General features: G+C 36.3%; 2 protein-coding genes across 2 annotated transcripts; both read right to left on the reverse strand.

Annotated features, from left to right (window-relative positions):
* Positions 1-903: 903 nt before the first annotated feature.
* Positions 904-1594, reverse strand: LOC122586658. The gene is made up of 2 exons (XM_043758640.1): positions 1337-1594; positions 904-1242 (listed from the first exon to the last, which is right to left on the reverse strand). Exons 1-2 carry the CDS (start codon positions 1592-1594, stop codon positions 904-906), a joined length of 597 nt encoding a protein of 198 aa, XP_043614575.1.
* A 3326-nt stretch (positions 1595-4920) lies between these two features.
* Positions 4921-5577, reverse strand: LOC122586666. Its single transcript, XM_043758649.1, has 2 exons — positions 5411-5577; positions 4921-5287 (listed from the first exon to the last, which is right to left on the reverse strand). Exons 1-2 carry the CDS (start codon positions 5575-5577, stop codon positions 4921-4923), a joined length of 534 nt encoding a protein of 177 aa, XP_043614584.1.
* Between the last annotated feature and the right edge of the window lie 19164 nt (positions 5578-24741).

The raw sequence follows: 24741 nt of genomic DNA on the forward strand, positions 1-24741 counted from the left end.
AACTCTCATTGGTCATGTCCTCCAACAACCATTTTGGGGGAAACAAACACAAGAGTAACCTCCCCCCTCGGTTTAGGACTCTCGAGACTCAAGGCCAAAAACCCCTATGAAAGGTCACAGAGAACCAAAGTCTAAATAAAAAGTCTACTTAATCTAAAACTCATATGCCTTACCCTCGCATTCCACTACCTCTACTTGGAGGCTCCTCTAACGCATTCAGAATTCCGTACTTCCACCTCCATCTACCTACCACTCTTCCTGTCACGTCAAAGTCCTCTGTAGCGTAGCTAAGCCATTTCTCTAGGCCAAACCTTCACAAACCTGTTTTGGCAAGGCAATATGGGAAAAGAAGACTATCTAGGTCGCCCAAAAGTCCTACCCTAACCTAATATTCTACTCTAATCTTAGTTCTCCATTCCGTCCTATCCGACGTCATGTCCTCCGACAGGCCAAGTTCTATTAGATCCTTCGCTAATCGATCCTCCCACCTCATCTTTGGCGGTCCCTTTCTTCGTATGTCGTCCACGTGAATAGACTCCGCTCTCCTTAGTGGTGCAGTTTCATCCCTTCTCCTAACATGTCCAAACCATCTCAAGCGCTCTTCCCTTAGCTTGTTAATGATGGTCCCTACTTCAAGTTCTGCTCTAAAAACTCCCGTCGGGATCCTGTCTGCTAAGGTCTTCCCGCAAGTCCACCTTAACATCCTCATCTCAGCCACCTCTACTCGAGCCGCTTGGGCTTTCGTCATCGCTCAACATTCTGACCCGTATAGCATAGCCGATCTAATAGCTACTCTATAAAACTTCCCTTTCAGCTTTAGCGGGATCCTCTTGTCGGACATGACTCCAATAGCTGCTCTCTACTTCATCCATCCGGCTTGGATTCGATGTGTCACGTCTTCGTCTATTTCCCCGATTTGTGCATCACTGATCCCAGGTATCTAAAAGACTCCTTCAGACACAATATGCGGCCCCCAATGCTAATAACCTCATCCCCATCTTGTCTAATCTCCTGGTTATCGAAGTCACATCTAAGGTATTCTGTCTTCTCTCGGCTCACGCACAAACCATGGTCTTCAAGGGCTTCTCTCCATTTCTCTATCCTCTGGTTTAGTTCCTCCGTCGATCTCGCTATCAGCGCAATGTAATCGGCAAAAATCATACACCACGGTAGTTCCTCCTGTAGGCCCCTTGACAGTTCGTCTATGATCAACGTAAAGAGGTATGGGCTAAGTGCCGAACCCTGGTGTAGGCCCATATCAACCGAGAAAAAGTTCCGTGTTCCCCATAGGGGTTCAAACACCGGTCCTCGCCCTATCGTACATATCCCTAATAACCCTAATGTATCTCCCGGTAACTCCTTTTGCTTGTAGCATCCTCCAAATCAGCTGTCGTGGTACACTATCGTATGCCTTTTCCAAATCTAGGAAGGCACAGTGTAGCGCTTTTTGTTTTTCCCTATACTTCTCCATAAGGCTTCTGGTGATGTGAATAGCCTCCATTGTCGACCTACCTGGCATAAAACCGAATTGGTTCTCTGCCACCTTTGTAACCCTTCTAAGTCTCATCTTTATCACTTTCTCCCATAGCTTCATGGTATGACTTAGGAGTTTAATGCCCCTATAGTTGCTACAACTCTGCACGTCCCCCTTGTTCTTATAGATAGGTATGACCTCGCTAATCTTCTGGCATTTTTGCACTTGTCCAAATCTTGTTGAAAAGGCTTGTCAGTAAGCTTATCCCGACATCTCCCAGGCATTTCCATGCCTCGATAGGAATTTTGTAACACCCCAACAGCGGCGGAAAACTCGGGATGTAAGATAAAGCACATGCGCGCATGGATGTTACATAGGAATACTAAATGAGTGCATACATTAAGCATAAATAGTCGATTTCATAACCAAACAAGCATAATAGTAGGTCATCACACACAAGTTAAAACAAGCATTCAAATAGAGATGAGATAAGTTCCCACGCAGGGGAAAAGGTTAGGCATATTGCCTTCAAGCATGAACAAGAGCATGCAACCTTCAAAACTAGCTTGCAGTCTGCTAAAAGTCCCATGCTACCAATCCTAGCCACGATTTGCTTGATTTCCTGAAAGGAATACTTAAACGTGTCAACACAAAGGTTGGTGAGTTCGTAGGTTTGAGTACATAAACAAGTTGTATAAATATGTTTTATGCCGTCGATAAAATGTTGAGAATAAAGTAGTATGATGTGGCTAGAGACTAACTTTGCACATAATTATGTGTTTGAGTATAAACGTGCACTTACGGTACCAGGGTAACATATATTAATCGTGCACACACAGTCATCAACATGACCGGCAAGTATATCAATCGAGCACTCACAGTCATCAACATAACCGGCTAATATGTATCAATCGAGCACTCACAGTCATTAATATGACCGGCTAATATGTATCAATCGAGCACTCACAGTCATCAACATGACCGGCTATTATGTCACAAAGTAGTCAAACAACCATAGAATAATAAAAGCAGTTACGGCATATAAAAGCATGTGTAGTATTCCTTTCACCCCAAAACATAAATAAAGAAAAAGGGGCTACGAAGACTCACAGTGATCCGGTACAAGCGTAGTTTGCAAGCACAGAGAACAAGCACAGATATAAGTAAGATATATCTATTTGAATCCAAGTACATCTTGATGTAAGCCTAATAACAAGTCATTGATCATAGATGAACGCATGTATTAGTTCTTGTGATTAATTATTCACTAAAATAACCTTGATGAACTGATGATTTGGTCCTTTGAAGATCTTTGAACGTTTTGAATCGAAAAGTGTTTAAATGAACTTTAAGTACTCGAACTGGACTCGATATGAACATCTTAGAACTCACACACAAGTGATTACCATGATAAAGAGTTGAACGTGTCTTTAGATAATGAACTTTAACTTTAAGAACTCGATTTAGTTGTTCATAGAACTCGTGCTTTAATAATCAAGATAGAACATGTCTTTGTATGCTCAATTAGGGTTTGCACAAAGTACGTTACTTTAGATCGATTCATGAACTAGCTTTGATGTTAATAAGTAGCCTTTGGTGTGATTGATTGAGTGATAATGTTGTTATGAATTGGTTTGGTGATCATGTACATGATTAGATTGATTTAGGTTTAAGCATGAGAAGCTATGGAACAAGTTCGTCTAGGGTTTGGTACAAGAACGTCTTGGCTCCCATGTTTCAAGGTCGTCCTAGCTGATGATGTCTCAAGATCGTCCTAGCTATGAAGCTCAAGATCGTCCTAGATATGAAGCTCAAGATCGTCCTAGGAGCTAGGGTCCAAGATCGTTTTAGGTTAGGTTTAAATCAAGATCGTTTCAAGTACACAAGACTTCAAGATCGTCTCAAGGTTTCAAGGGCAAGATCGTTTTAGGGTTTCAAGTGTAAGATCGTTTTAGTTTCTACCATAGCCAAGATTATCCCTCAAGACAAGAACAAGATCGTCCCATTCCAAGACAAGAACAAGACACATGATTGCTTGAATTAAACAAGTGTTTGAGCAAAACCGATCGAAAGGATCAGTTACCCATTCAACGTACCAACAACACAACACCACACAAGATCGAACGAGCAAACTCAAGGTACCAATAGGCTGCCTAGGACGATCTTGGGGACCAAGATCGTCTCACTCAAGACCATCCCACCTCTCAAACGGGCTGAAACAACACATGTACAATATACGAAGATCTAGATCAATTTCCGGACTTGTTAGAACTTAAAACTAGTACATATATACATAATAACACTAACCAATAACACTTTTAACAATTTCAAGATCATCTATAACATGAGCAAAGCGTGGCACATCAAGAACAAGTTTTCCCTCATTTTCAAAAATGGGTTTTGTAGATTAAAGCATGTTATACCCAAATTTGTTCATAAAAAGGTTACTAGACACATTTAGACACAAACCCATTAGCTATTAACATGTTTTTCATTCAAAAATTGGACCAAATCATCAAAAACATAAACTTGAAAAAGTACACTTTTAATTTGATCAAAAACTCAAAATTTGTTGTTGTTACCTGAGATTTGATTTCAAAAATATGTTTTGATTATCACAAGGATGCTAGAAGTACAGATGATTTTGGTTTAACAATCCAGAATCAAAAGATGAATTTTTGTGTGTGTGAATGTGGCTGCAACTATGTGTTTTAGAGTGAGAAAGAAGAAAGATGAAGAGGATGATGAATGGTTGTTTTCTCTCACTAGGGTTCTCCATCCTTTCTTTATATACATTTCCCATATTAAATGAACTCAATAAATACAAGGGCTATTTGCGAACATTTGAACTAGAACTTTTATGAACACGAACGTTTACGACTCGAATTTTGGTATTTTATCGTGTTAAATTATAGACTCGTCATTTAAATTAAGATTTAAGATCAAATGGGCCTTCATGTGAGCACATATCTTAAGTCTAAAGCACGTCAAGAACTTAGATAAAATTTGTGGATTTTATTTACTACATTTCTATGACGGTTGTTACAAATTTGGTCTGGGCCTATTGCTTTGTTTCTCCCCATCTTCTTTAGGGCGAGCTTTACTTCCTCTTTATTGATCCTCGGAGTATCGTCGTCGTCGCAACATATGTCTGAGTGAGTACTGTGATCGATTCCCCCTTCACTTCGCCCCGACTCTCTCCTATTAAACAGGTTGGCGAAGTACTCTTCCCATCTTTTCCTAATGTCTTCCACCTTCACAATGCTCCTTCCGCTTTCATCCTTAATATAGATGACGTCTCCTAAATCCCTACATTTTCTCTCCCTTGCTTTAGCAATTCTGAATATATCGTTTTTGCCTTCCTTGGAGTCTAGTTTCTTATACAGTTTTTCGTACACTCTTTCTTTTGCTATAGCTACAATCTTCTTTGCCTCTTTCTTGGCTTCTTAGTATCTCTGCCTAGCCAAGGACCAGTCCTCATTTGTCCCGTTTTGCTTGCTCTTGATAAGTTCTTTAAAGCAGCTAAGTTTTGTCGCAACCTTGGTCTGGACCTCTTCACTGATCCACCAAGATTCCCTACCCCCTTTCTGTTGACTACCTGTCCCTCTTGTTTCCCCTAGTACCGCCTTTGCCGTCTCCCTCATACCCTTTGCCAAGTGTGTCCACAACTGATCAGCATCCATATGCTCGCCGTTTTGAATCTCTAATGAGAACCTCGCACTGGTCGTCGATCTAAACGTCTCTGCTGCTTCACCCATAAGGTTTTTCCATGGGGTTCTTGGCCTTACAGCCTTCTCTGTCTTGGTTGCTTGTCTAATCAAGAACAAATCCAAAATTAGTTGTTTATGTTAGGAGTAGCAACGCTCTTTAAGGAGGACCTTGCAATCTTTACAAGCCCTGAAGTCTCCTTTACGCACCAGGAAGTAGTCGATCTACGTTTCATTGCCGCCGCTCTGGAAGGTAATTAGCTGAGATTTCCTCTTTCGGAAGAACGAGTTTGCTATTACCAGGTCATGCGCAGTAGCGAATTCCAATATCCTGCTTCCCTCTTCATTCCTCCGACCAAATCCTAAACCCCCGTGTACACCCTCGTATATGCCCATTTAAGTCTCCTCCTAAAACTAGTCGTTGGTCATCCGGGCAACTCCTTACGAGCTCATCCAGTGAGTCCCAAAAACTCTTCTTCTCTCCCTCACTCCGGCCCGACTGGGGGCATACGCGCTGATCACGTTTATAGTCTCCTCTTGTATCACTAATCTTACCAACATCAACCTATCCCCGTGTTTTTCCACATGTACTACAAAGTCTTTAAGTCAATCTGTCATGATGATCCCTACTCCATTTATCGACTTAGGCGCTCCAGAATACCAAAGCTTGAATCCATTCCCATCTTTAGTGCTTTTACCTGTCCACTTAGTTTCCTGAAAACACGCAATGTCTGTTTTACACCTAGCCAAAGCGTCTTCTAGCTCTAAAAGCTTTCCCTTAAGTGTACCTACATTTCAGCTCCCTAATCTAAGCCTGAAGGTTCTCTTTACTTTAGCATTAACCCCCTATGCCTGCTTGTCCCCTGAACAGAAGGACATGACCTCACGTAACCATTTGCAAGAGACAGCTTAAACTAAAAACTTTACAAGTAATTATAATACTCAAGAAAAGAACAACAACAACAACAAATTAATAATATATCAAGAGAGCCTTAAATTAAATTTTCCCTTGAAATCTGGGATCTCTAAGATCTAACAAAAGCTTAAAAATCTAACGAAAAGAATGACCCAAAAAATTACATATTTAAAAAAACCCTAACAATTTCATATACCTTGATTGAATAATTTGTTTTTATATTGTGGAAGAACAAACATGGGAAGAAAAAAGTCATCACAAAAAGGGGAAAAATCACAATTTTCAAACATTCAAAATCCCAAATCACTAAACGATATTGCAATTAGCACACATACATATATAAATTAAAATAATAAACACAAAAAGATTCAAAAAAATACATACCTATGACATATAAACACACGTCAAATCCTGCAATCTATAATATAACTAAAAGAGGGGGTTGGGGGTACACTTGGCACCCCTAATCCACCTCTTTGAGTCTAATCCTCCTTCCTTATTAATCCTCTAATTTTTTTAATATTAATCTAAATTAATTTACACTTTTTGGTTTTCCATCACCAATTTACACTTTAACCCTAATCTAAAACAATTAAATTACACTTTTAGTTTCCCATCACCAATTTACACTTTAACCCAATTTAAAATACTTAACTTACACTTGTTGATTTTCCATCACCAATTTACACTTTAACCTAATTATATTTAATTATACTTTTATATATGTAAGAGCACATAAAGTGCACAATTTGTTGTCCGATGCAATAATTCTAAAAGGCAGAGAAATTTGTACAATTATGCTTAGGAAGTTTAAGTTCGTAAGAACTATTAACTTCGTACATATATGCCTTACGAAGATTAAGTTCGTAAGAACTATTATGTTAGTAAGGCCCAGCCCGTTTTTACGAATTTGACAGCCCAGTCCGTTTGTTCAGCCTATAAATATAAGTCTTAGGTCACGAATTTAGATTGATGATTTAGTTGCAACATAGAGTCATTCACTAGGTTCTCGAGGTAGAGATCTATACCTCGAGATACCGCCCAAACTATCACGATTCGTCTCAATGATTGTAATCCGTAATCATTGTAGATGTTGTTCATACGGATTCATCTTGTAATCATATGATTAATGATAGTATTTTTGTGTTTATCTCCTGTTCTTATTATCTTCGTGTGTGTTTATCATGATAATCATTAATTAACCCTAAAGACGATCATAGACGGATTCCGCACATCTATGATTGTTAGATCTCGTGTTAATCGATCCGGGAACGTGCTGAAACACGTTTTCACAAGTGGTATCAAAGCTTTGGAGGATGATATTTCCTCAAACGAGATCTGAAAATTAGGTTTTTGATGAAGAATTTCGACCAGATCTGCTAAATTCGTTTTGAATCTTGCAAAACGAAGATAGGAAACGAATTTAATCTATGATTGTAATCATTTGAACCTAAATCTGAGGAGGGTTTTTTTCTTGGTTATGTTCCAAGTACACCGATTAGGCATGTGTACAATCAGAAGACTGGCAAAGTAGATCTTGGTACAAATGTCGTAATTGTCAGTCATAAACCTGCTGTACACATTGGTTCCGCTAATAATTTTGATTATGATGGTGTCTTCACTTCTTTTCGTGGTCCTGTTTCTTTTGCAGGTGTTCCAACTGTGGAGGATGTCGTTACTCTCCATGATCCTCTGGATGGTGGACCGGTTTCTGGTTCTTCTTCTGTTTCCCCACCAATAGTTGAGCCTACTTCTGAATCTGGAGAATCTAGTGGGACAAAAGTAGCAGATTCTACCTTAGAGTCTGCTCCTATAGTTCCTACTGATCCTTTGCATGTACCTCTACCTGATTCTCCTTTCTATGATACTGATGACACAGAAGGTGAAAATCAGGAGGAGCCTCAAACTCCAGATTATAAAACTCCAGAGCAACATGTGTAGACGAATTTGGGAGATGATCTTTCAGTCGATAAGGTTCCTCAAACTAGGGTCAACAAGGATCATCCAGTCGAGCAAATCATTGGTGATGCTTCTGCCTCTGTTCGCACGAGGAATCAATCTAAGAAACCGTCGTGTATGTTTGCTGAAGTTAAGGATACTGGGGCAATTACTTGGTACTTGTATTATTGCTTTATCTCTCAGGTTGAGCCTAAAAATGTTGGTATGGCTCTTAAGGAACCGTCATGGGTTGAGGCGATGCAAGAAGAATTGGCTCAGTTTCGAAAGCTTGAGGTATGGAAGTTAGTTGACTTACCTCCGCCTGAATCTCCTTTAACAACGCGTTGGGTTTTTCGTTATAAACGAGATGACAGAGGTGTAGTCACTCGAAATAAGGCTCGATTGGTGGTTAGAGGATTTGAGCAACAAGAAGGCTTTGATTACGATGAGACATTTGCACCTGTAGCTAGACTTGAAGCTATTCGATTATTTCTGGCATATGCTAGTTATAAAGGTATTAAGGTGTATCAGCTTGATGTAAAGAGTGCCTTCTTGTATGGAGACATTAAAGAAGAAGTGTATGTAGAACAACCTGCCGTGTTTGAGGATCCAGAATTTCCTAATAAAGTATATCGTCTCGATAAGGCTTTATATGGTTTACATCAGGCTCCTCGATCGTGGTATGAAAAATTGTCAACTCATTTGAAGGAAAGTGGTTTTACCAGAGGTTCTATAGACAACACGTTGTTTATTAAATGGAAAGGGAAGGACTACTTGCTTGTCCAGGTTTATGTCGATGACATCATTTTTGGTTCATCTGATGACAAAATGTGCAAGGAATTTGAACAGAGCATGAAGGCTAAGTTTGAGATGAGTGATATGGGGGAATTAACCTTCTTCCTTGGACTACAGGTGGATCAACTGAAGGATGGCTTCTTTATACATCAGACCAAGTATGTCAAAGATCTTCTTACTAGGTTTCGAATGTCTGATGCTAAGGATGTTGTTACTCCCATTAAGACTAATCATGGGTTGTGTCCTGATAAGCCTAATGATCCATCTGTCGATGCCACTCAATATCGAGCTATCATTGGATCCTTGATGTACCTGACAGCCTCACGTCCAGATATTACCTTTGTTGTTTCTATGTGTGCTAGATATCAGGCTAATCCGAAAGAGTCTCATTTGAAAGCTGCAAAAAGAATCCTTCGTTATGTGAAAGCAGTCTCGTCTAGGTCTTTGGTATCCCATGTATGGTTCTTTTGACTTCGTAGCTTATACTGATTCGGATTATGGTGGTGACAACTCGGATAGGAAATCAACGTCAGGTGGATGTCAGCTTTTAGGGGGGAGAATTATATCGTGGCAGTGCAAAAAGCAGACATCTGTTGCACAGTCATCCTGTGAAGCAGAGTACATTGCTGCTGGATATTGTTGTTCTTAGGTGCTTTGGATACAGCAACAACTGCGCGATTATGGTATGAATATCTCCAATACTCCTATTTGTATTGATAATAAATCTGCCATAGATATTACCAAGAATCCGAAAAACTTTAAAGTCACCAAGCACATAGATATAAAGTATCATTTCATACGTGCCTGTTTTGAGAAAAAGCTTATTCATTTAGAAAAGGTTATTACTGATGATAATCTTGCTGATCTATACACTAAAGCTTTTGATGGACCTCGTCTTGAGTTGTTATTTCAACTCAATGGTATGAAGAATGCCGAGTAGTTTCTCTCAAAGAACTTAAAGTTATTTTTCGTGTCTTTGTAGTGTAAGTCGTACATAGATAGAGTCATAAAAATACAAAAAGAGTTGTCTTAGTATAAGTTTGTATATATCTAGTGTCAGAAAAATACAAAAACATTGAAAAATCGAAAATCCAAAAAATATGAATAAAGTAAGGTTACTGCGCTAAATGATGAGAAGTGACGATACTTTAGCTTTTAAGCCTGCTTAATCGTAATATAACTGATTAGTTCAGTGATTACAATTTGGGATATATCGGTAGACACAAAGTACCAAGGTTTCCTTCAATCTGAACATAAACTATACAATGTTCTTGTGGAAAACATATTCAGATATATGGCTGAGATTGCTTGCTTTTCAGTAATGAATTGATCTAGTCCTTAAATTTTGTGAAAGATCTAGCATTACTATAAGATTTGTTCAATGAATAGGCAAGAACCTCTACCAATCATGAGCATAAAAGTAAATGTGATATTGTTATGCAAATCAATTGAATGCAAATTAAGGGGCTAATGTGGTCTTTGAGATTCGGACAAGTATGTTCTCGGGGTGTCCTTGTATACCTAGCCTACCTAAAGCTTACAACTTGGGATAGGTTGTCGGAAAGTTCGCTACATGGATCTCATAGAAAATCACGGGTTCCTTATAAATCATGAAATGCAGAAGCAAATATGTGAAATCACAAAGTAATTCAATTTAGTTATCAATAAAGAGTCTCATGATTGGTTAAGGATGTTCTTGAATATATTGAATATTTTTTATCTTAGTGCTTGTATCGATTACGAAAGTATATCTGAATGTGGGTTACATAAGTTCGCAAACTATCCAATGGCATATTAGGCTACTCGGGTTACATGGTGACTGTCCTTGGCCAGGGTATGTCGAAAGTGTCATAACTCAAAGGAAACTGGACGTACCAAGTGTTTAAGAGGACAAGCATACCGGTAATCGCTGTTGGGTCATGGTTCAAAACTTATAATAAGAGAATCATTTCTCACTCGCAGGCTTATATAACATGCTAACCTGATCTAATCAGCAGTAATCACGCTTAATGTGAATAATGTATAAAGTCAAGTTAATTAGAATTTAGATTAGTTTATTATTCTGCAATTTTTATTCTGTGTTATTTTTCTTTTTATTGAGTCAAAATAGTATTTTTATAAGTTCTTATTGCACGAGAGACCCTATTCAAATTCTGAGTATATGTTTTGCTGAATTCCTTCATGTGAATTTTTAATGAGGTTGTGTGGTTTGTTTACAAAGAAGATTCTCTAATATGGAAATTAATTTGTTTAAGTTTAGAAAATGATCTTTTCAAGTGTTATGTGAAATGTCAAAGTTATTTGAAATCTCACAATTTTCGCTTGTCACCAAGTTATTAATCGGGTTTGTTTAAATTTGTTTGGTGACATTTTAGGGTTTGACAAGAAATGACCTCCCTTGATCTTTTGTTAGATTTTTAGTTATTTCATATTTGTTAACCCTGATTGAGTGTGATTGTAACTTGAATTTTCTGCATTATACTGTTTTGTTCTCGATGCGTTGATGAGTTCTGTGGTAAGTGTGCAGTGTTCAGGTTAGGAAGATAAAGTTGGAGTGCTGATTTATGTTTATACATTGTTATTCACACGGATGATATCATGACGATAAGATCCTTGGTGTGTAGTGATAATATTTGTGATGCAGATTTGAGCATGTGAAGGATGAATACATGAATTTGTTTTTGGAATAGTTATTTATTTATGATTCATGTATTTAATGAAAATAATCAAATTTGATATTAGTTTCTTTTGAATTTCATGTTGTAATTTATGACATCCTTTTGGAAACTTTACTAAGTTCTTCAGTGAATTTTTGTTGGATTGTTCATTGTTTGTTAGTTTTGTAGACGGCATCTAGTATGGGACTTAAGTGTTTCAAGATGGTTTGCCGTCATGCATATCTATGATCAAAGGAAGTTCTCGGTGTCATAATCGTTATTGGTAATGAGGTTCATATTTAAATTGATTATTTTCAGGTTTGTTTATGAATAGTGTTTAAACCATGGGTTTTCATTCAAGATTATAATGTTCGGTTATCTACTTACATTATGATTATGAATTTGGGTGATAAGCACGTTTTTAGTACAAGGCATGAACAGGTTGCATTCTAACGAGTTTTTGCAATGTACAGATTGTGATGAAGGGTTGTGTTTTAGAAGATTGCTTGGATGAAAATCTGAAAATTTTTCAGAAACTTGCTGAAATTTGGAATATTTTCTGATTTGTTCTTACGAAGATAACTGTTATCTTCGTTCGAAACCATTTTCTTCAAACGAAGGATATCTTCGTTTGGCTAACTTCGTTTGTGAAGTTTAGCCCGACCCATAGTTGGCCCATTGTTATTTCCATATATAAAGGGGTTTTTCTTCGTTACTTCTTCATCAAACGAAAATTACTTTCATTTTCGAGCAAAACCCTAAAACCCAAACTCTTTTCTTTTCTCTCAATCTAATTCGTTTTCTTTATTCGTTGTGCAAACTGTGATCTAAGTAAGTGTTTGATGTTATTTTCATTCACGAAATTGATCTAGGTTTTCTATGTATCTTCGATTTGATTTATTTTGATTCTATATATCTATATTTTGAAATCATTCACTGGTTTATTCAAACGAAATTCGACTTGTACAAACGAACTTAGACTTTAGTTCAAAACGAATTTAGATTTGTGAACATGGACTTAGAGTTTGAATTGAACGAATTTAACTTGGGTAGAAACAAATTTAGCCCTTAGTTGATAAGGAACGAACTTAGCAAAGTTTAACACCCTTCGTTTTATCCAAACGAACTTAGACTTCGTTTATAAGTTACGAACTTAGAAGATAAGTTATAACTTACGAACTTGCATGTACAGTTTAGACCTTACGAACTTAAACTTCGTTAGGTGAAAATTTAAGTTTAGTTCTTACGAACTTAAGATCTATTTTCGTTTAGTTATTGCTTACGAATTTAGATTCTATCTTCGAATCTGTATACTTAACGAATTTATTGTTTATTTTCGTTCAGTTTTACTTTGCAAAATTCTTGATTAGGGTTTTTTCAATTCTGCAATCCATTTATCGTGATTATTTATATTTGTTTCGATATTGTGATTGGTTTTGCAGAAATGGCTCTCGCTCCTCGTCAGTTTGTGAAGAAGCATAATCTTGCACTGAATCTTGATCCCGATCAGCATAATTGCGAACATTTTCATGAAATGTTCAACTACATTGCTCGCTCGCGATTATCTTTTGCTTTTTGTGATTCGCCAAGACTGGTTAGGCAGTATATTGATTCTTTCTGGTCCATTGCTCATGAAGTCATGGTTGCAGGACAGAGTTTTGTATGTGCTACTGTTGAAGGCACAACATTTGATTTCAATGCTGAATCGCTTCGTACTATTTTGCATCTAGGAGCAGAACCAGACGTAGAAGAAGAGGAAGACGTCGAGATGACTTACGAGTTCGAACTTCTTCTTCGCTGCTTTCAGAGAATGGGATTTGTTGGCCAGGTCAAACTTCCTTTTGACAAAAGTGGTTTTCAGGGAAGATGGAGGTATCTGGCGTATGCATTGCTCGTCTGTTTGAGCAATCGCAAGGCTGGCTTTGATCAACTATCTGCACAGATTGCATCGCAGATGGTTGCATTGGTATATAATCGCCCTTATCCTTTTTCCCCGCTACTTTTATCAGGAGTTTATTGATCAGGTTAATGCTAGGGGGAGAAAGCGATTTCTTTTGTATCCACGCTTTGTGATGGCTATAGTTAGACATTTTTATCCTGACTTCATATATGACCAAGGTCCTCGCTACGTTCTTCATGCTTGGCCTTCGCATCTTTTTGCTGATCTTGAAGCCAATACGAGTAATGTGGCTGGTCTTCATGATCCACCAGTTTTTGGTCACCTGATTAATCCAAACTATCGGTCTCGTCTTGAGAATGATATGTTTGTGGATGATGTTGATGCCGATTCTGATTCTGGTACTTCTGAAAGTTCGGCTGATGGTTCTGATGATGATTCACGGGATGAGTATGATGGTTCGGATGATGGAAATGATGGAGATGATGTTGATAGTTCCGATGGTTCTGCTGCTACACATGAAACAGACACAGATGATTCTGCTGCTGCTGAACGTCGAACTAAGATGATTCACGATATCTCGGCTGTTTCTGAACACGATCATTCACATCAGTCGTTTGATCAAGAGGGTGTTGTGTTTCATAGATAGCGTAGAAGCAAGGCTTGTCACGCTGTTCCCGCTCTTTCCGATTCAGCTAACTTCATTCCTGCTGCTGAGATTGATCCTGATGTTGCAGCTCAGCATGATTCTGAATTGCGTGAGATCTTTGAAGATATGGAAGATCCGGTGAACAGAGCAAGTTCGGTTAGTCCGGTGAAGAGGCAAGGGAGTGTTGAACTTCAATATACCAGAATTAAGCGTCGACGTGTTGTTGACGCTTCTTCTGTAGCAATGCTTGATCCTCCAAGACCAACTGCCGCTGTTGCTCCTATTGTTTCACAAGCACCAGTTTTACGTCCTTTGGTGGCTCCTTCCTTATCTTACCGACTTCCTTCCGATTCGTCGCTTGGTTGTCGTGTTGATCTTTTGGAGACTAGAGTTCGCACTTTGGAGTCTGATCTCACTGATACTCGCGCCGCCTTAACTTTTTTGATCAACTGGGTCAAGAATCAAGGGGGAGAAGTTCCTGAAGAGGTCTGCAGATTGTCAGAGGTTCAACCAAGACGTCAGAATGACGATGATGATGCTGATAATGCTGGTGATAGGAATGTTTCTCGCCCAGTTGAAGATAAAGGAAAGGGTGCAGAGATCGAGGGGGAGACAGGAGGTGATACTTCTGCTGGTGGTGCTTCTGGTACTGGTGCCGGTCCTTCTGGTGCTCCTCGTGATTCAGGTTTCTAATTTTGTCTATGATAAAGATTTTTAGATAGAATGTATAATTGATTGTGTGTAATAAGTTACGACATTTTGTGTAATGAAAATGTAATATATCTTATTTCAATATAATTACATTTCATCTTTATTATAATTGTCATGATTATTCTTTCTATTCTGGTGTTCATTTTGTGTAAATTTAAATAGATGATCCAGATTATACAGATTTATTCTTTGATGGTGATGAGCTCGAGGAAGGCGAATTTGTTCCTGAGCCAAATCTAGACATATTCAAGAAACCTTATGGGTTTGATGAAGTATGGGACTCAATTCCTGAAGATCCATCGATTGAAGAGAGTAGAGTGTTGGATCAGAAGAGATTAGATGTTCGGGAAAGAATGCTTCAAGTTCCATTCAGCAGCCAAACTCAAGTTCTACATTTTATTGTGTATGCTAAGAATGGTGACGTATTGATTCCATCTGATTATGAGATTAATGTGACAAGACCATTCAATCCAATTGATTTTCCAGTTCCTCTCAGAGATGATGATTCATTACATATGGTTGATCGACATGTTCATGAGAAAAGAGTTAATGAATGGATAGTACATAGGGAAACATGGAAACCAAATCTGTATTGGACTCATATCTCAGACAAAGATGCTGCAAAGTACAAGACAATCATCTGGAGTTGGTTTTATGATGATGAACTGAAGTTATTTGTTCTTAAAAGACCAGAAGGTTGTCAGTACTTAGCGTGGTGTGAGAGACATTTCAAGAGTTTGTGTGAAGAAGATTTACATGAGCTTGGAAATAACTGGATTATCAATCCAAGCGATGATGGCTTAGCTGATGTTATTGGTAAGAATCTCAGAAATGATTTCTGGTTGAGGAAGAACATGAAAGATTCTGATAAACCACAGTTTAAGATTGAGCCAAGATCTAAGAAAAGAGTGGTCAAGCCAGATAAAACAGTTGAGTATGTTCAACATATATTAAGTGTATGATCAAGGTCCCTGCCAAGAAATGGGCACAAGATGTCTTAGACAAGATGGATAATTGGGAAATTGATCGAAATTCTGGTGAAGCCAAGATGTATGCAGACTCAAAGAAGAAGATTTTGTTGAGAAGAGTTTATGATCCGATGCAGCTGGTGAACTTCTCAAGAAATGATCTGAGAAAGTTATATGATACAGAGTGCTCATTCTTGCCATTTTGGAAGCATGAAGAAAGTAGATATCGTAAGATACTTCAACTCTGCTTACATGAAGATATTCATGCAAATAGCAAAAGATTGTTGTTTGATGAATGATCAGATTTTAAAGACTAAAGAAATCGAAGGTGCTGCTGTCAAGGGGGAGTTTGTTGATGCACGTTGATGTGACAACAGCAACTTAGATTTGATATGTCGTTTAGATTAAGACATTATGTTATTTTATGTCGTATCTATATATGTAATTGATAGATTATGAACTTTATGTTTTGGTAATGATTGATTACATGTTTTCGTGTTATATATATGTTATGTATGATGTTTGTTGTGTGTTATGCAAGTACAAACATAATATGTGTTAGGATTCCCTGTTGATGAAACACTGAGGAATATAACTAAGTCTTATATCTAACGAAGATAAGGTATATCTTCGTTAGAGGCAAACGAAGATAAACTTCGTTTGGTACAAACGAAGATTAACTTCGTTACATGGGCTGGGCAGCTAAGTTCGTAAGAACAAAGCCTAGCAAGCCCAGTTCGATCTGAAACATATATATACGAATAAATACCCTAAAATGAGGTATCATATTTGACATACACGTACTCCAGATTTCTAAGTTCGTTCTATAGCTTATAGAAATGAATATAGCATCATACGGCTGATTATCTACTTGATAATTAAGCGATATACACGTTAACTAATCAAACTAGTTATCTCGTGAGGATTCCGCACTCACGACATAATAATAGACGATCTCGAGAGCGATCTGTAGCTATCGAGGGACTCTCAATATATATAGTTTACACTTTTAGAATATAAGAAACTGTAAATTTTTTATTTAACTAAAGTTGAAAAAAAAGGGTAAACTGAAATCAATATTTATATGGAGTTAACTTTCGTATGTTTCTTCGTTGGGCGGATAATTTTTGGAGTATTTTGACCGATGGAGTGGCTATTCAGCTAGCAAATTTTTAAGTTAATTTCGGTATATCTATTTAATATATTTGAAATCCAATTTTTTAGCTTTGATTAATATATTTTGAGACTACCCATCCATTGGACGGGCCTGACCACTAGTAAAATATTTATAATAATAATAATAAAAATAAAAAATAGTGTCGATCAATTTAAATACCAGATGATCAAATAATTAATAAATTATAAAGTGGTAACATGAATGGAATTGTTGGTGCTAATAGGTTAAAATAATAACCCTAAATTTAAAGATTTAGAGATTTAGGAAAAAAAATAATTCAATTGCTTATGATAGAGAATAAAACAGGTGGGACCGTTTGGTGGCTGGCCGGAAAAAGGTGGTTGCTGGGGAAAAGGTGGTTGGCCGGAGGGGCAGACTGCGTTGGTGACTGGTGGTTGCAGTGGCGTGGTGATGTGTTGATTTTTTATGGAACGAATTGAAGAGAAATCGTTTGCCTGCCTTACATATAATACCACTTAATTTATTGCAGGGATATGAAAGTGGCAAACGTTGAATTGAAGCAAAGTGAATTGAAGACCTAATAATATTGATGGAATTAAAGACAGATCTTTCATATACCAAATAAAACCTCATAAAAGTAAGTAAGTAAGTGCTCAGTACCGCCTTCTGCGGGTTTTGAGCCCCAATATCTCGATGGTATATGGGGGAGGTTAAGATGTAGGCAGACCTTACCTCTACCAAAATAGAGAGGCTGCTTCCAGTTTCTACCTAAATGGTAGAAAAGGCCCTCCAACCTTTGCATAGGATGAGGATCGAATCCATAACCTCTGTCTTCAGATAAAACCTCATTTTAATAAAAGAAGGATATGAAACAACGATTGTAACAATTATTACACAAAACACATGCTACTACATTTACACACAAATATATAAATTATCGGGTAAACAAAACCAACTACATCATTTACTAACCACTATCATAATTTCATCCCAATATGAATGCAAAATACATAAGAAGAAAGTGTATGTTTGTTGCTAGTTCATCAACAAAAATTATTTGGAGAATACTATGAAGAAGCAAAAGAAAAAAAACAGAGAACATAAATATAAACTTAGGTTGTAAAAAAAAACCATAATGGAATTTGGATGGGTATATATACTCATTTAAATTCATGATCATTCAATGATTCTTCCACTTCAGTTCCCCTGCCTTATTATCGAATAAGTTCAATTTATCAATGAATGAATGACGCGATGGAATATTTGTGAATATCATTCTTTCTTTCACCATCATTTAAGGAAGTGGACATGAATTTAAGGAAGAGGACATGAAAGGGTTTTTATTGTATCATCTCATTTGAGCTGAACAAAGAAAGGGGGAATAAAAAGGATTTTTATTGTTAAAACTAAAAATAAAAAACGAGGCAAGGTCAAAAGATGAACAAATATTGTTTGGGTTGGGCAAGGTTTATCAATTGGATTGATGTATATATTATTTGGGCTAAGCAATGGTTTTGTTAAGTGGGCTCACTTTTTTTTCTTCTAAATTTTAATTATCTATATCTATAACTAATGCCATACATACAGAGTTTAACACAACAACACAATATGTATATATTTATGTCCACTCATGATAATAAAAAGCGGCGATCCACACTAAACACCATTTACTAATCAAATAACATTTAATCACTCTAATTTGTAAATGCAAGTCTAATTAACTATCCTAAAGAAAACTAACTAAACCTATTATGTACGCATCGATAAAGCGTCAAGAATGCGCTAATATTTTCCACCACCATCATAGAACTTATATATATATATATAGATAATTAAACATATAAATTTCTTGTATAAGTAGGGGCATCGACTCAATTGTAAGCACACATTAATCAATAAAAGAACAGATTTTATTTCCCAATTCTTGTCATGGTACAGAGCCATTAACCTCATCATTTACCCAATAATCTCACCAATTCTATCACCCAAAACCAAATCAAAGCCTGAAAATCCAAAGCTATCCGATAACCTACAGATCGATCTCAAATTAAACAGCCAAAACTACACACTATGGACTTGAATGATTTGAGTTGCCATAGGTGGAAAATCGAAAACTTACTAAATCATTTAACCGAATTACCACCAGGAAAACCACGACAGAAAAATACGAAACATGGAAACAATAAGACCTGATTGTGTATTCTTGGCTCGTTCAAAACAACGAGCCGGTTTTAGCCGGATATTCCACTTCGAAAGAGTTATGGGATGCCCTCGTAACCACTTACAGTAGTGGTAAAGAGAAACTTCAAACCTTCAACCACCATGTCAAAGCAAATGAGCTTAAACAATCAGAAAAATCATTGGAGGATTTATGGATCTCGATTCAAGAAGGTTGTGGAGAAATAGATCGGATAGATCCGAATCCAATGAAATATACAGAAGACATCAAAACCTATGCCCTCATCCGATCTGAACACAAACTGTTCCAATTTTTACATAGTTTGGATCGGAAGTTTGATTCCATCAAAATGAGAAATACTTCGAATCAATCCTCTTCCTTCTTCCGAAACATCCTATGAAACCGTCCGTAAAGAGGCCGCTCACCGGAATACTTTGGGAGCAACCTCTTCTGAACAGCACGAAATCGCCGCCGGTTTCATCGCCGGAGAAACAAGCGGAAGCGGTTTCGCCACAAAGGGATACCACCGTAATGACTAAAAAAAAACAGTCATCCAAGATGATAAAGATGAACTTAAATGTAATGAGGGGGGCATTAAATGACATAAAAAGGAGCAGTGTTTCCAACGTATCGGTTATCCGACGTGGTGAACGAAAAACAAAAAGGGGAGCCTGGGTGCTAAAACCGTAAAGGAAAGATCTCCTACCGCCAATACTAACTCCAGTAGTAGTGATAATCGGTGATCGGAAAAAGAAATCGGTGTGGTTGCGGTGGCCGGAGTGGGTGGGGGAGATGATTTTTGAGAAATGATATTCTTACCACCGAAATTGATTCATTTACCACATTGTACAAGTATTACAGCACACTGTACATTTAGTTAATGCATGGTTGTGGTAAATTAATCAATTTAGGTGGTACTAATATCACTTCCCTTTCTCTATGGTAGGTACCAAGGAAAAAGGGGGTGTTGACCGTAACCCTAACTTTCCTTTTACACCTTTATTTCCTTATAAATCTTCTTTATATGATACCTTTTATAGATATAAAAAGGGGTTTTAATTGTGGGCTGGGAAATAAATTAGGTCTACAGGGGATGGCGCTTGGGTCCACAGTCATAAGAACAACCCTCTCTATTAACTACTAACGACAATATAGACCCGAACCTCATATCCTCTGAGGTAAATAATCTTGTTATGTTGAAAAGTAAAAATCAGAGTTTAGAGGCTGGATTGCTAAAGGTTTGGCAGAAACATTGTGGCTACGAAAGCTTATGTTTGAAATGTGATTTACTCCTAAAGAAAGTATCCAGATTTTTTGTGATAATGAAGCTGGCATTCAAGTTTCAGAAAATCCAATACAACATGACAGAACTAAACATGTTGAAGTTGACTGACATTTCATCAAAGAGAAGTTAGAAGATGGAGTCAACAAGTTATCATTTGTTAAATCAGAAGATCAGATTGCAGACATCTTGACTGAAGCAGTAGGAACATGCATTAATGGTACACTGGAGGGTGTCACAACCCACCTTAGGCGGAATCGTAGGATATGACGAAAAGATATAGTTATAGCACATGGACTTTATAATAGAGTCATACTAAATGAAATTCAAATAAATGTAATTTTCACAAACGGAAAGTCTAGGCAACACGCCTCAAATAGCAAAGAAGTAAAAATTGCAAATAGTGTTCAATGTTTCACATGCAATCTAGGAGTCCATGAAGGATCTCTTTATTGGTCTTCCTAAAGTCCATAAGCTCAATCTTCTTAAGCATTGTTATCACCTGAAAATGAATGCTCGAAAATGTCAACATAACGTTGGTGAGTTCGTAGGTTTAAAGGAATACAAATGAGTTTGTTGTGCATGATATATCAAGTTTTGGACAATAGTGTAAATATAAACATGTAGTAGCATACTAAATACTGATCAATGCCATCATAGTTATCCAACAACACAATCCCCATCACTCCTGTTAACAACTCAATCATGCTTTAAATACCAACAACTACCAGCTGGAGTATAAAGTTGGTCGATAGTTATCCAATAGTCTTCAATAGATATCAATAGACATCTATTGCATCATAGAAATCAACACAAGCAAGCTAACATACACGTTTCATAAGTACGTATATGTCCAATAAAACAAACTAGTTTTGGCACAACTAGTAAAGAAATAAAAATATTTTGAGCATTATTTTTCCCCAAAGAAATAATATAAAAAGGGACCACGAAACTCACCTCAATAAGCAAGTAGTTATGCAAAGTCCAACAAGGTTGCTAGAATCTACACAACATATATATGAACAAGTTACAATTATGGACATGGTCAAGAACCATCCATTGTAACCCGTATTTGATGATATATACATATATGGCTACTTTCAAAATATTCCCAACTGATTTGTCATCTATTATTAAGTTACAAGTCACATAAATTAATATAGAGTATTTGTTTTAATGATTTATGATTTAGTTCTACAAGCTCTTATTCGCTGAAATTTTTGGTAACTTTATCAATTTTTATTCTAGATCACCCGAACTAAACAAGTCCTTAAATTTTTACCACAGTAACTTTTATGTGTAAGATACTTAAATGAATTTTTACAGAATTTATTTTGTTCTTGAACTATTTTTAAAAATTCGATAATTACAGACTAGTTAATAAATTCACTGTTTGCGCACAGAAAAGTTTTATAAAAGTTAAGGGCCTTCGAAGTTTCAAAAAAAATCCAAATTTTTACTGTACACTCTTAACATCTTAAAAATGTTTCTGGAAAAAAATAATCTTCCAGTTCATAAAATCGACCAAGATATGACTATTTGAAGTCGACCTAAATCTGTTCTGAAAACTCAGCTTTGCGCAGTTTTGTTATAAAATTCGTTTGACAACCTTAAACTTCATATTTTGACACGAAACCACTTCCACCAGAAAGTAGACTTCCTAAAATTAATTTTAGACACCAAAAACGTGACTTAACCATCTTCCATGACCAAGATACGACATTTCAAAGTTAACAAACAGAATCTGTCCAGATTCTGAAATAACCCAAACTTACTGTTTTAAAGACTACTACAACTAATATTCATATATAAACTTTCAAATCTTTCCAACACCTATTTACATCTGTTATTATGATTTTCATGCCTTCATAATTGAATTTCTCTAGTTACATTAATTATTATAATACAATAAATACATAAACTTTTAACATTAATATGATTTATACTTCAAGCTTTTGATTTAACCTTAAAAAAAACCCTTTCATTCATTATTATAAATTTGCCATAATATATATTCATCAAATAGGTTACTTATAAATAAAAATTAATAAATAAAAGAAAATATATGCTTATATATATATATATATATATATATTTAATAAATAAAAAGACTAATATATATGAAAAGAGAATATAAGTGATTTTACCCCAAGATTGATGATCTTTTTCTTAGATACCTTAAAAAAAGAATAGAATATAATCTTAAGAATTTTATTATTAACTGTAATTTAAATCAAGATTCAATAGAATTATAATTAAACTTACCAAAGTTTGCTTTGACAATGAGATGATTAATAAAAAAAATAAAAAAATATTTGATGTTGTGGTGCTTTGGTGTTGATCGACCAAAGAGAAGAAAAAGAATAAAAAAAAAGGTTTTGGTTTTTTTATTATTATTTAGGTTATAGTTATTATATATATATATATGGAGATAAGTGTTTTAGTTAGTTTATGATTAGACTTAATGCAACATAAGAATTCTAATGGAATTAAAATTCCTTGCTCACCATAAATTGTTGTAATATATATATGACTAAAATTTTTTACTAAACATATGATATTTTACTATAACTATTACCATCTTACTACTTATACTAATTATATATTATTTTCATAATTATTGATTTCGTTCACCGCTAAATAGCGTATACTAATTTATCAATGTCTAGAAATAAATATGACTAACAACTACAAGTCTAGAAATTACGGGGATAGTTATAGTCATCTATGTTTAGGAAGATCAAATATCTCAATCCTAAACTTTTAAAATTCAAGTAATAGAAATCCCATATTGGAAATGATCACCACATTTCTATGCTTGTTATACTATATAGGCATATTGACTAGTCAAGAAATTTGGAATGTAAGTTAGAGACTATAATAAATTACCAGTTTTGGTGACGGATGTCACAGTCTCCCCTACTTGAGAGAATTTCGTCTCGAAATTCAGTGGAGTTATTGTTAAAATCCATAACTGAATAATTGTGGATGTTTGTTTTTCATCTAATGCTATTTCGCAACCCTCTTCCTTACCACCTCCATTCTACGGTTAATATTCTTATATTTGCAGCTAACCTACCACACTACCAACACACTAACGTGCCAGATACCTACCGTAACCATACACAGTACTTATCCACATTGATATATATATATATATATATATATATTTATATATCTTGATTCCCTTGCTCATAAGGTACGTTTAGTGATCCATAAATCTATCAGTGCAAAGATAGTATCACAAAGGCGTTCGATAGCTTTACTGGCATAGATTTATAAATCTGGAATCAAAGAACCCTGCCAGTGTCACAAAGGCGTTCATAACAAGGTTCCAGATTAAGGGTTCAACATTCCCAACTTACTGACAAGATTTTGAAAAGTTTTCTCATCCAAAGGTTTTGTAAAAATGTCAGCAAGTTGTTTATCAGTGGGAATAAAGTGGATCTCAACATCATTTTTCATTACATGATCGCGAATAAAATGATACCTGACATCAATGTGTTTCGTTTTGGAGTGCATGACTGGATTGTTTGAGATAGCAATGGCACTGGTATTATCACAAAAGATAGGAGTCTTTGAATACTTAATACCATAATCAAGCAACTGGTGCTTCATCCAGAGTATCTGAGCACAACAACTGACTGCAGACACATATTCTGCTTCAGCAGTGGATAAAGAAACTGAAGTTTGCTTCTTACTGGTCCAGCTCACCAGTTTGCCACCAAGAAAATGACATCCACCAGTAGTGGATTTCCTGTCTATCTTACAACCTGCATGATCTGAATCTGAATAACCCATTAGATCTAAGCCTGAGCCTTTGGGATACCAAAGACCCAAACTGGGAGTACCCTTAAGGTACTTCAGAATGCGCTTTACAGCCGCCAGATGAGATTCTTTTGGGTTAGACTGATATCTGGCACAAAGACATGTTGCAAACATTATATCTAGACTACTGGTAGTTAAATACATTAGTGAACCAATCATGCCTCTATAGATAGTGGTGTTTACTGGCTTCCCATCAGGGTCTGAATCTATTGTTAAAGGTGCAGAAATAGGAGTTGATTTTGAGGGTGAAGAGTTCATATCGAATTTTCTTAAAATGTCTCTAACATATTTTTCCAGGATTAATAAAAATACCATCACTGGTTTGTTTAATCTGGAGTCCAAGAAAAAATGTTAATTCACCTATTAAACTCATTTCAAATTTTGAAGACATGATTTTTGAAAATTTCTTGCACAAAGATTCATCAGTAGAACCAAAAATAATATCATCAACATAAACTTGTACCAACAGAAGATTACCTCTTTCACAAAGAATAAATAAGGTATTGTCAATTGCACCTCTTTTGAAACCATTTTCTGATAATTGTTTGGTCAGAGCTAGTCAAAACTCAACAAATGAAGTTATTTTCAATAGACTTATAACA

Source organism: Erigeron canadensis, chromosome 1 (assembly GCF_010389155.1).
Source record: "Erigeron canadensis isolate Cc75 chromosome 1, C_canadensis_v1, whole genome shotgun sequence".
NCBI classification, from domain to species: Eukaryota; Viridiplantae; Streptophyta; class Magnoliopsida; order Asterales; family Asteraceae; genus Erigeron; species Erigeron canadensis.